The 12,866-nt window shown below is 44.4% G+C and overlaps 1 protein-coding gene across 1 annotated transcript in view; it reads left to right on the top strand.

Annotated features, from left to right (window-relative positions):
* Positions 1 to 12,866, top strand: part of ABLIM3 (actin binding LIM protein family member 3) — a 142,317-nt gene that overhangs the window by 62,518 nt on the left and 66,933 nt on the right. The window contains exons 4-5 of the mRNA XM_007447491.1: positions 7,188 to 7,371; positions 9,204 to 9,316. Of these exons, the coding sequence (XP_007447553.1) occupies positions 7,188 to 7,371; positions 9,204 to 9,316 (297 nt within the window). The remainder of the gene's footprint in view (positions 1 to 7,187; positions 7,372 to 9,203; positions 9,317 to 12,866) is intronic.

Here is a 12,866-nt window from a genome sequence, read left to right on the forward strand (position 1 = left end):
AAAAAATGGGCAGAAGACCTAAATAGACATTTCTCCAAAGAAGACATACAGATGGCCAAGAAGCACATGAAAAGCTGCTCAACATCACAGATTATTAGAGAAATGCAAATCAAAACTACAATGAGGTACCACCTTACACCAGTTAGAATGGGCATCATCAGAAAATTTACAAACAACAAATGCTGGAGAGGGTTTGGAGAAAAGGGAACCCTCTTGCCTGTTGGTTAGAATGTAAATTGATACCGCCACTATGGAGAACAGTATGGAGGTTCCTTAAAAAACTGAAAATTACCATATGATCCAGCAATCCCACTACTGGGCATATACCCAGAGAAAACCATAATTCAAAAGACACATGCACCACAATGTTCATTGCAGCACTATTTACAATAGCCAGGTCATGGAAACAACCTAAATGCCCATCGACAGACGAATGGATAAAGAAGATGTGGTACATATGTGCAATGGAATATTACTCAGCCACAAAAAGGAACGAAATTGGGTCATTTGTTGAAACGTGGATTAGTCTAGAGACTGTCATACAAAGTGAAGTAAGTCAGAAAGAGAAAAATATCATATATTAATGCATATATGTGGAACCTAGAAAAATGGTACAGATGAACCAGTTTTCAGGGCAGAATTTGAGACACAGATGTAGAGAAGAAATGTATGGACCCCAAGGGGGGAAAGCAGCAGGAGGATGGGGGTGGTGGTGAGATGAATTCAGCGATTGGGATTGACATGTATACACTGATGTGTATAAAATTGATGACTAATAAGAACCTGCTGTATTAAAAAATAAATTAAATTAAATTAAAAAGTAAAAAAAAATTTTAACAAAAAACCAAAAGAAACAAACAAAGAACGACAACAACAAAAAAAGAAACAGCACATCACCAGCACCCCAGAAACTTACTCTGCATGTCCCACCAGTCACTGCCCCCCATCAAAAGTATCCACTGTCCTGCTTCTAACATCATAAATAAGTTTTGCCTGTTGTAAACATCATATAAGTAAAATCAGTTTGGGTACTCTTTTACATCTGGCTTCCTGTGCTAATATTTTGTTTGTGAGAGTCAGTCTTGTTGTTTCATGCATTTATGGTTTGTTCATCCTCATTGCTATACGTTCAATTGTGTGATTATATTATACCACCATGAATTTATTCTTCTTACTGTTGATGAGCATTTGAGTTGTGTCCAGCATTACATATAATGTGGCTATAGACATTCTTTTATGTGTCTTCTGGTCAACATGTATATGATTTCTCTTGTCCATATACCTAGGAGGGGTGATATGTTCTCTTAAATAATAAAGATCTGGAAAAGCTTTGAGAGCTACGTTGAAAAACAAGAAGAAGAATTTAACAAAAGTGTAAAATTTATACTTTGAAAACTACAAAATATTAAAGACTATCTAAGTAAATGGAAAAATATACCATGCTCATGGATCTGAAGACTTAACATTGTTATGATGGCAATATTCTTTAGCTCAATCTACAAACTTAGTGCTTTCTTAGCTCAGGCTGCCATAACAAAATAACATAGATTGGATGGCTTAAACAACAGTAGTGTATTTTCTTACAGTTCTGGAGGCTGGAAGTCCAAGATTAAGGTGCCTTCATAGTTGGGTTATGGAGAGCTTCCTTCTTGGCTTGCAGACAGCTACCCTCTCACTGTGTCCTCACATATCACAGAGGGAGGGAGGGAGGAGCAGAGAGAGAGAAAGAGAGGGAGAATGAGAATGAGCAAGTTTGCTGGTGTCTCTTCTAATGAGGTCACTAATCCCATTATGAAGGTCCCATCCTTATGACCTCATCTAAACCTGATTATCTCCTAAAGACCACCTATCTAAGTACCATCACATTAGGGCTTGGGGCTTCAACATATGAATTTGGGGGAGGACACTATTCAGTTCATAACACATGTAATTGCTATAAAAATCCCCACTTGCTTCTCTGTAGAAATTGACAGACTGATTCTAAAATGCATATGGAATTGAAAGGAACATAAAATAGCCAAAGCAATCTTGAAAAAGAAGAACAAGGTTGGAAGACTCAAACTTCCCACTTTCAAAACTTACTACAAAGCTACAATAAACAAAACAATGTGGTACAAGGATAGACAGATCAATAGAGTCGAAATGAGAGTGCAAAAATAAACCCTTATATTTATGGTCAGTTGAATGTCATTGAGCCAGCCAAAATAATTCAATAGGGAAAGTTAGAGAGCCTAGAAACAAATCCTCACATATATGGTCAAATGATTTTCAAAAAGGATGCCAAGGCCATTCAATGGGGGAAAGAACAGTCTTCAACAAATGATGCTAGGAAAACTGAACATATATACGTGAAAAAAAAAGTTGCATTCTTTCTCACACTGTACAAAAAAATTAACTCAAAATAAGTCAAAAACCTAAACATAAGAGCTAAAACTATAAAACTTTTAAGAGAAAATATAGGAGTAAATCTTTGTGAGCTTAAGTTAGGCAAAGCCTTCTTGGACATGACACCCAAAGCACAAACAACTAAGGAAAAATAGATAAATTGAACATCATCAAAATTAAAAACTTTTTTGCTTCAAAACATACCATGAAGAATGTGAAAGGCAACACACAGAATGGGAGATAAAATTTGCAAATCACATATCTGGTAAAGGGCTTGTATCTAGACTATATAAAGAATACTTACAACTTAATAATAAAAAAGACAAATAACCCAATTTCAAAATGGGCAAAGGATATGAATAGACATTTCTCTGAAGAAGTTATATAAATGTCCAATAAGCACATGAAGAAATGCTCAACATCATTAGCCATCAATGAAATGCAAATAAAACCACAATGAGATAAACTTCACACCCACTCAGTTGGCTATAATCAAAAAAGACATATAATACAAGTGTTGGCAAGAATGTGGAAGAATTGGAACCCTCATACCTTGCTGGCGGGAATGTAAAATGTGTAGGAAAACAATCTTGCAGTTCCTCTAGGGGTAAACGTAAAGTTACCATATAACCCCAACAATTCCAAATTCCACTGCTAGACTTACACTCAAGTAACGTATGTTCACACAAAAACTTGTACACAAATGTTCATAGCAATATTATTCATAAAGTCAAAAGTTTGAAACAATTCAAATATCCATCAGCCAGTGAATGGATAAGTACAGTGTGGTATATCCATACAGTGGAATATTATTCAGTGGTAGAAAAGATACTGATACATGCTCCATGTGGATAAACCTTGAAAACACAAATGGCCCATAAGCAGGTAATAACATTCTCAATTTCATTAATAATCAGGGAAATTAAATTTAAAATCACAATAGAACATCCTTTCACCTGTACCATGTTAACTAAATATAAGAAGTTAGGTGTTACCTGATATCTGTGATAATATAGCTCAGTGAGAACTGCTGGTGGGAATGTAAATGGGAAAAACTTATTGGAAAACAGTGAGACATCACCTCACAAATACAAGAATGTTCAAGGCAGCATTTCCATAAAGGAAAAAAAAAAAACCACAAGCAGCTTGGATGTCCTTCAGCAGTGGAATAGATCAATTGTGATATAGTCAGACAACGAAATACAGCACAGCAGTGAAAATGAATCACCCACAACTACATGCATCAACATGGATGAATCTCAAAAACATAATACTGAGAGAATGAAGCAGTAAATTACACAGAAGAGTAGATGCAGTATGATTCCATCCATATAAAGTTCAGAAACAGGCAAAACTAAACAATATATTGTTTGTAGATACCTCAAAGGTAGTAAAACTGTAAAGAAAAGCAAGAGAATGATAAACACAATTTCGGACGTGGTGTGGGAAGCACGGCGCTCTAGGGAGATGGGAACAGGCTTCCGAGCTGCTGGTGATGTTCTGTTTCATAAACTCGGTAGTGAGTAGCTGGGAGCATGTTTTATTCTTCTTTACACTCTACATATATATTTACTACATCTTCTGTATGTATAATATATTTCACAATTTAAATGTTTAAAATAATGAGATCACCCTCAGGGGCCCTTCTAACACTTTGATTTTGAAATTCCATAAAACTGTCTCATTTGAAAAGTTGAAAATCAACAGAATTATATGACAGAATCCTAGACTCTCAGATCTGGATGTGTCCTCAGTTACCACATAGCCCCCTCATTTTACAAATGAGGCAACTGAGCTCCAGGGGGGTGAGGTCACTTTTTCAAAGTCACGCAGCACCTGAGTGCTAGAATGGGAATATGGAGGAAGGTCCAGTGACCCTCAAAACAGTACATTTTCCACTGAAACACAGTAGGGCTGTGTGCACGTCCTACTCTAGGCCTTATGTTTACAGTGAGCATTCTGTGTTTTCTGAAAGCAGTTTTGAGTTCCCATATTCTGTCCCATTGTCAGACTATATGATCTTTCTTTTAATTAATAGACTATACTTTTCTGATTCACAGAATAATGACTGCCCTGGATGCATTAATTCCACATCACTTCCATACTACAGACTCTCTCCATGGCCTTTCCTGTTATTTGAATGCAGAGCTCTGCTCAGCCTCAAATACATCTGTCGTGCTGGTCCAGCTTTCCTTCCACCCCGTGTTCCCCACTGTATTTCCAGGAACCCCTGGGATTCTTATCAACCTTTACATCCTTTCTACCTTCCTCCTTCAGCTCCTTGGGGGAAATGAAGGAACTGATTGTTCCAAGTTTTCGTATGGCCTCCTGGTTTTCTCCACTGGGAGAGGTGGCTCTGGAAGTGGAGTTGGCAGGGGACACAAAGGAGAGAAAAGAAGGGAAAAAACAGGAGCTGTTTCCAATGAGGTTGTAGGCCATGCCTGACTAATTCCACAGCCATGAAGTCAATTGATCTGCCACCTGCACGCCCCAGAACAGCCTGTTCTCTGGCCTTGCCTGCCTTCCAGACCAGGCATTGTTCGATGTGATGAGATTTCATGAAGCCTGATGAAAGTTGGACCCTTCCCCACCAACCACCACCACTAGCACCACTCCTACTCATAAGCCCTGCCTCTCTGCAGGGGTGGTCTCCAGCAGCTGCCAGCTCTACGTCACGTGGAATTTAAAATGTTTAGGCATATAGTCAGCCCTCCCTTCTCCTAGACTCACAGGGTGTCAGTGTCAGAAGAAAAGCTCAGGTCATTTCTTGTCCAGTTTCTGCTCTTTACATAGAAGTGAACAGAGGCCCCAGACAACAGAGGACCAAGTTCAGTGTCACCCAGAGAGTTAGATAGCCCAGGTGGTCTGACTCCCAGAGCAGAGTCTTTCATGGTCCTAGACGGTTTCCCCTGGTGCTGTGACATTTAGAGCTGCCCTCCCTCACCTTGACCCTTGGAGCCTACCTCTGGCCTGCAGAGTGAACAAACACTTGCAAAATACTTCTGACATTCACCTAGAAGTCCCTCCTACTTTTAACCTGGCTGCTTTTGCAAAACAATGTTCCCTATTAAAGATAAGAGAGTATTTACTGGGGTGATGTCACCCAGTTCAGGCCAGGTCCTCGCACTTACAGGCTTGGAAAACATCTTGTTGGTTTCCGCACCGTGGATCACGCTTGGTAAAGTTGAGTCATGCTAACCACATCTTTGGGAAACCGACGTATAAAACCCGAGTGCCTGTTTATTAACATAAACAAGAGCTGTAACTCTCCGTTGTACTACTAGTTCATGTTGCCCTGATCAGCTGCTTGTCTCACAAAGGCAACCTATGTAGAAAGTCAAACAGTCAGACTCAGAACAAGGGGAGCTGGTCTCGGGATTTGAATGCGCTCTCAAGTGGCCTTCCTTTGATTGCTGACCAGCCCCTTCCTGGCTGACCCATCCTTGCTTTAGCTGGATCAATAAATTCAGCAGTTCTGGTGGCCCTGAGAGTCATTCAATCTCCTGGAAGAAACTTAGCCTCTTCCTGCTCTTCCCACTATGTGTTCATTTCAAAACTTAACTCTCAGAGGGAAAGCTCATTTCCCACGTTTCTAAGTCCTTTGGGGGAGGGGAGCCCCACATGATTCAGTTGTTCAGACACCTATAATTATATCCACCTGCTCTTCTATTATCTGCCCTATATTACTTCCTATTGTCCACAAGGATATCCCAAAAGACTTTATAAAGTACCTTATGAAATCATGTTGCCTCTCTGTTCAGAAGTCATCAGTGCAATTGATCATTTCTGCAGCTGGGTAATGGGGAATCATTATAATCTCTCTACTGTTGTATATGTCCAAGATTTTTCAAAGTAATTTAAGATTTTAAAAACTAGAGGAAAAACCATCCATGGCTTCCTAGTTTCCCACAAAGCCTAAACGTCTTAAACTGGACTTGGCCCCTCTTCCTCCAACTGGCCTGGCAATATTTTCCTGTAATATTGCCTTCCACTCTCTAAAAACACCACCCTTACCCTAGCCCTATCTCCACACAAATATCGCCTACAGTTTCCTGCCTTTGTGCTTTAGCTCATTCCATTCCTTCACTTCAACTTAGATGCTACCTCCTCCAGAAAACCTTCATTGATTCCTCCCACTCACAGCACTTGCTACCTACACCAGCCCACGGCCTGTCCCCACTGATGTATGCTCTATGTGGTCTTCCCTCTGCAGCCATTGTTAGCTCTTTGGATTTCAAGGATTGTGTTTTATCATTCCTGCCTGGGAACAGATTTACCTTTTATGGCTATGGTGAAGCTGGATTATAATCTTCAAATCATACATCCCATTGCCATCCTAACTTGTCTTCACCTAGCACAGACTTATGCACGTAGGAAATGCCCAGGGCATTTTTAACTGAATGATTCTTTCATCAAACTCATGATACCACCAGCTGCATTGCATTGCGTGAGCTACATGGCTTTAAACTTTTACTCCATGTTTTGAGAGGATTGTATGGTCTCAGCATGCATCAGGATCAGCTGGGGAGTGTGCTAAAATGCAGATGCCTGGGCTCCAACCCGAGTTGATTCAGGTCCAGGCAGCTGCATCTCAAGAAGCCTGCCAGGTGATTCTGATGCAAGTGGTCTTCGGGCCATCCTTTAAGGAGCACTGGCCCCAAAGGCCCATGAGGTCCCATGCATCACCATTCTCTGGCCACTTACGACTGAGTCAGACAGCAGCCTTGTCCCCAGCGAGAACCTCATGCTTGCAGACCCTCCCTGGACTCACCTGCCTTTGTTTCCCACCTTGTTTCCCCAAGTGTGTGGCTGTGGCCTGGCTCAGTCAGGCTTCTTCTTCAAGAACCAGGAGTACATCTGCACCCAGGACTACCAGCAACTCTACGGCACCCGCTGTGACAGCTGCCGGGACTTTATCACGGGTGAGGTCATCTCTGCGCTGGGCCGCACCTACCACCCCAAGTGCTTCGTGTGCAGCTTGTGCAGGTGAGCAGGAGGCCAGCGGGGGCAGGGACCCTCTGCCTGGGATCCTGCAGAAGGGAAGAAATGGCCTTTCCCAGGCAGATCCGGGGCTTACTCGGCTTTATGCTGGACACTTGCATCCTCTAATCTCAGGGGTGGAAGGACCTGACAGGCCAGTGGTTTTCAAACATTTAGCGGCTGAATCCTGTTTGTCAAACGTGATCTAGTATAAAACACTAGTTTGTCCCGATATGAAGGCAGTGTAAGGATCTGAGCCCCAACACTCAGCCTCCCCATCAAAAGGCCCTGAAGGAGCCACTGAGGGCCCTGACCTCTCAAAACTCAGTTTGGAATCCATGAATCTGGCTCAGGCTCTCACACCCTCAGCCACATGTGGTACTGGAATATGTGTTTATAGCCTTCCTCCATGACCCTGGCAGGTGACCCCACCTCTGTAAGCCTCAGCTTCATTGGTGAATCGACATCAAAGCCAGTCCAACTTCATTGGGTTTCCGTGAAGATAAATGAGATGGTACATGCAGAGAGACCTTATCTCAATGACTGGTACCAAATTGTGTCCACTTTTATTCTCTTCATTATCATAATCATTATCTAGCCTCTCAAGACTTCTGATAGGTGATGGAAAGCTCAACCCTTCCCTTCTCCCCACCCTCAGCATCCCCGTCACTTGTTAACTTAGCAAATGTACATTAAGGGCCCAGTGTATGCTAAGCACCATATTAAGGAGATGAAAAAAATAAAGAAAACCTCAACCCTGCCCACAGATATGTTAAAATTTAATGGACTTCTCTGATTAAGTCATAAGTAAAGCACGATTGGAGTATATGTATGCATTTTTTAATTGGGAAAATCATTTATGGATTAATTATTCTCCTCGTAAAATAACCACCTCTTTGTTACCAGTTAGAGTAACTAACGACACAGTGCATAAGAAAATATTATCACCCAGTGGAATTCATTCATTCATCCAACCCTTCAGACCTGGAATCCCAGAACCATTGGAAGTTTGCACAGTAGGGTCCGTATGGTCTAAAGTGGAGGTTTTGTGAAGCCCCATGGAGAATAGGTGCCTTCCCAAGGTCATGCCGGGTCCCTTTACCATGAGTCAGTGCCTGGGCTGTGATGAGAACACGGCTCCCCTCCCTCCCTGGCACTCCCTCCATTGTTCATGTTGCTAACGTAAGGGCAGCGGAGCCACTGCAGGCTTACGGGGGCATAAACTCAGAGTCCATATTAACAGGCATCCCAAACCGCATGAGCGAGAGCTGCTGTGTGATGGGATCAGCTGTGCTGAGGGTTCTACGTGCTTTATATTTAGTTAGGGAGGCAGGACATGACGATCTTGAGCCCCTGAGCTGTGGAACTCAAGCTGCGCAAATGCAGGCGAGCAGAGGAAGAGGTTCTTTGAGGATGTCTAAACTTCCTGTGGAGTGAGAGAAGGAAATGTTGGCAAGCTGGGGAGTTGAATGAGTTCTTCCTGAGGTACAGGGGATACAGGTCAAGTTGGGATAGAAGAGTCCTTCCAGGAAGAGGAGGTACCTCTGAGACATTTTTAGCCTCTTCATTATAGAAGCGAAATGTAAGCCCAAATAAGTGTCATGATTTGCCCAGTGTTTAAAAATCATGTAAATGGCCCAACTGGGTCTCCAGTTCCGGTCCTGGCCCTGACTGAGTGGTTTAACCTGGCCCTGTGAACAGCACTTGAATGTACCTAGTGCTCTATGTGTGCAGTGTGTGCTACCAAAGGTCTTCAAGCACATGTGTTGTCAAGTCACCTATAGACACAGAACCCTCTGGAGAGATGGTGTTGAATTTCTCCTTCATCCCTCTTGCAGGAAGCCTTTCCCCATTGGAGACAAGGTGACCTTCAGCGGGAAGGAATGTTTGTGTCAGACATGCTCCCAGTCCATGACGAGCAGTAAGCCCATCAAGATCCGTGGACCAAGCCGTGAGTCCTCCCCACGGGGCGCGTCGCCGTCCACGAGTGCCATCTCCCAGGGCTCTCCTGTCCCAGCTTTGCTAACTGCTTCCACAGCCTGGAGGGAAATGGGGGAGGTTCCCACCCTGGAGGACTCCTGAAGCATGACCCAGTTGGCACACAGCCCAGACTCACAAACTTCCCAAAGCACAAATTCAGGGAAAACAGGCTGCCCAACTGTGAACAGGGATGGCCTGTGCCACGTATTGGCCACTTGGGTGGTTCTCCTGGGATGAGCAGGGCTCCTTATCTCCCCTCTGGTCCACGCTCCCAAGGGCATCCCGACAGAGCTGACCAAGTGTTTTCCACCAGTGGCTGTCAATTTTTACAAACTCCACTAAAGAAGAATATGCAGACATATCGTAACAAAAGAGGGAATATGAGAGAAGGCCACAGGGGCTGTGCTAGTGCCCCTTAGGGTGTGTTCCGTGGACCATGACATCAGCTTCACTGCAGGACTGATAAAAATACAGATTTCTGGGCCCACTCTGGACTTCTAGGAATGGGACCTAGAAATCTACAATCTTGATAAGCTTCTTGGGTGATTCATTCGCTGCTCCTAAGACTGAGAACTACTGTCTAGGGATGAGGGGGACACTTGGCAGGCCATCGTAAAGGTCACGTTCCGTCACCAAAACATAGATTGCGAGTTGGGGGGAACTGAGGATCAATAGTGCCTCGGAACAGTCATTCTGATTTGTGGAATGTCCATTCCATTCAAACGTGTCTAGCCGTAAGATATCCAGATCACTGTTCCAAGATGCCCTTGTCAGGCCACTGACTGCGTGTGCTCACACACACACGGACACAGCCCCCTGGGTCTCGGTAAGCCAAGCTAAGCTCCAGCATTCTTTCATGTTACGTGACACTCTCACTGGCCTTGTCGTCAGAATCAGTGAAAGCCCATTAGCGTCTTGTGCGGCATCACTGTGTGGTATGGGGGCTGTTGGCCACAGCACCAGCAGAGTCAGCATGCTGAGGCTGTGTCCGGCTGAGGAGAGTGAGCACAGAATACCCCAAGTCAGCAGGGCTGAGGTCCCGGGGGCTCCATTAGCCTGGGAGCCAGTGGGGAGTCTCCCTCCCTTGCCCTTCCTTTCTTTTCAGTTGAATCAGATCTGCTCCCAGACTTTCCGTCAGTATCTTAGGTGGGGCTCAAGAAAAATTTGCCGCTCTGATCAGGTTTCCATCTTGAGGTGGCTGAGTGCACACACTGTTATCCTTCTTAACTCCTTGAAAGCATCATCCAGAATGACAGCAAGGCTGGGATGCAGGACCACAGCGCCATGGCTGATGCTGCCAAGGCGCCCAGACACCAGTGAGACCACGTGTGAGTTCATAGGGGGAAGCCGGCTGGAGTCAGGAGGCTGCCATCCTTCTGTGTGAATGCACAGCCATCATGTAGCCTCCCTGTGGCTCAGTTTACCCAACTTTGTGGAAAGCAAGTGCATCGGTATTCGGGAATCAAACCAACCTACGCCATAGTGTGTAAAATGCTCTCTAAATATAAAGTGAGGGATTTTGTTGGCTTGGAGGTTTAGTCTAGGAAACATCCCAGAGGAGAACTGAGAATAAGATTCCTGAATCTGCTGTTACTTCACTCAGCCTGTGTTGCGTGTACTGTGTGCCTTGGGGAATCTCAGACAGGTGGGAGATTTCCTCAGCTAAGTGCGGGAGTCCTGCATGGGAGCATGTCCACACGAAGAGGCTGTGTCCACCATAATTCTGCAGATCAGGAGGTGCAGAAGGTGAGGAAGAGTGAGTACAGAAGAGCAAGTGAGCACGTGGGCAGTCTCCGGGGGGATGCCTAGGATCGTGGTTCATCTTGTTACTCATGAAGTCTAGACATCAATGTGTGGATGTACAGGGCATACGTTTCATAGAAATGTTTTCTTCCCAAAGGTGGTCATTATCCATGCTGTAAACGCAAGGCAGCCTCCTGACTTGAGGGGAAGTTGGAAGGTCTGCTTAGTTCCCCAAGGATGGAGGGCACTAAAACAAGATTCAAGAGAGTGCTAAGGGGAAGAACATATCATGGAGAAGGAAAATGAGAGCAGGAAAACTTGCTGTATTCTTGAGCTACAGGAGTGTGAAGTTTCATCCCTGGAATGTAAAGACATTCTGGAAAAGCAGGAGCAGTATCTACTCAAAAGAGATCAAGAAGAATACTTAGGAACTGTCAAGAGAAAAGAATTGTATTACTTATCACAGGCAGAAGAAATGTTTCCTCACAGATCTCAGCAAGAAGAATCAGGAGCAGAAGTAGCATCGCCACCATAAGTACCACCACCACCACCATCTTCACAGTCGCCACCACCATCATGACAAGCACCACTACCACCAACACCACCATCACCAACACCACCATCACCACTGCTAACACTGATTGACTGTGACTATTGCCAGGCACTGCACAGACCTCACTGACAAGAATCAGCAGCAGTAGCACCACCACCGTCACCACCAAAACCACCACCATCACTATTGCTAGCATTGAGTGGTCATTACTGTTGTCAGGCACTGCACTAAGTTTTCTGTGTATAGCATCTCATTTAATCATTATAATAACTCTGTGAGGGAGATAAGAGTAATGGTTTTTAGATGAGAAAACTAAGACTCAGACAGCATAAATGACTTGCCCAAAGTCACTCAGATAATGATAATGTAACTGGAATGTGAGCCCAGGCAGTCTGGCTTTGGAGCCTATTTCCTTAACACCCTATTCCAGAGACATGACTCGCTAATAGGAAGGGTCCTGTCTCCCTGGATTAGTTGCCTCAAACAAGGTGGGGAGCTTGCTATGACTCACAAGCCCACTTATTTTTGTTGATCTAAGTGGAATGAATGACACAGTCAAAAAAACTAAAAATAGTTGTCTGGGGTCTTTAGAGTCTCCAGTAAACTGAGGGATTTAGGAGGAACAAATGGTGGCATCATACTTTCTGCCAGCTGAGGGTTGTAATTTTGGAATAAAGAGGAACGTAGGAGGAATGGAGTGGACAGCTGGCTCTGCAGAATCCAACTTGGGACAGGGTGTGGTTTTCCTGACCCTGCTTATTACACCAGACCCGGGTTCCCGGATGGGGTGTTTGAGGCTCCACTGGGTGGCCAAGAGTGAAAGTTGAGAGAAGAGGGAGGAAAAGGTCCTGATAAAAATGAAGCCAGTACAGTGGAGGATGAGCAGTATAACATGAAAAGAAAAAGCATGTGGAGCAGGTATGCCAGAATTCTCAGGAAGAATCAGCAGGCCTTCCTACATCAGGAATATTGCTTCTGACCTCATATCAGAGATTGGATAATGCACAGAGTATGAGTTAAAAATATGAGAATAGGGCTTCCCTGATGGCGCAGTGGTTGAGAGTCCGCCTGCTGATGCAGGGGACATGGGTTCGTGCCCCGGTCCGGGAAGATCCCACATGCCGCGGAGCAGCTGGGGCCCGTGAGCCATGGCTGCTGAGCCTGTGCGTCCAGAGCCTGTGCTCCGCAATGGGAGAGGCCACAACAGTGAGAGGCCCGCGTACGG

The sequence above is a fragment of the Lipotes vexillifer genome, unplaced genomic scaffold, assembly GCF_000442215.2.
Source record: "Lipotes vexillifer unplaced genomic scaffold, Lipotes_vexillifer_v1.1 scaffold1009, whole genome shotgun sequence".
Classification (NCBI taxonomy): Eukaryota; Metazoa; Chordata; class Mammalia; order Artiodactyla; family Lipotidae; genus Lipotes; species Lipotes vexillifer.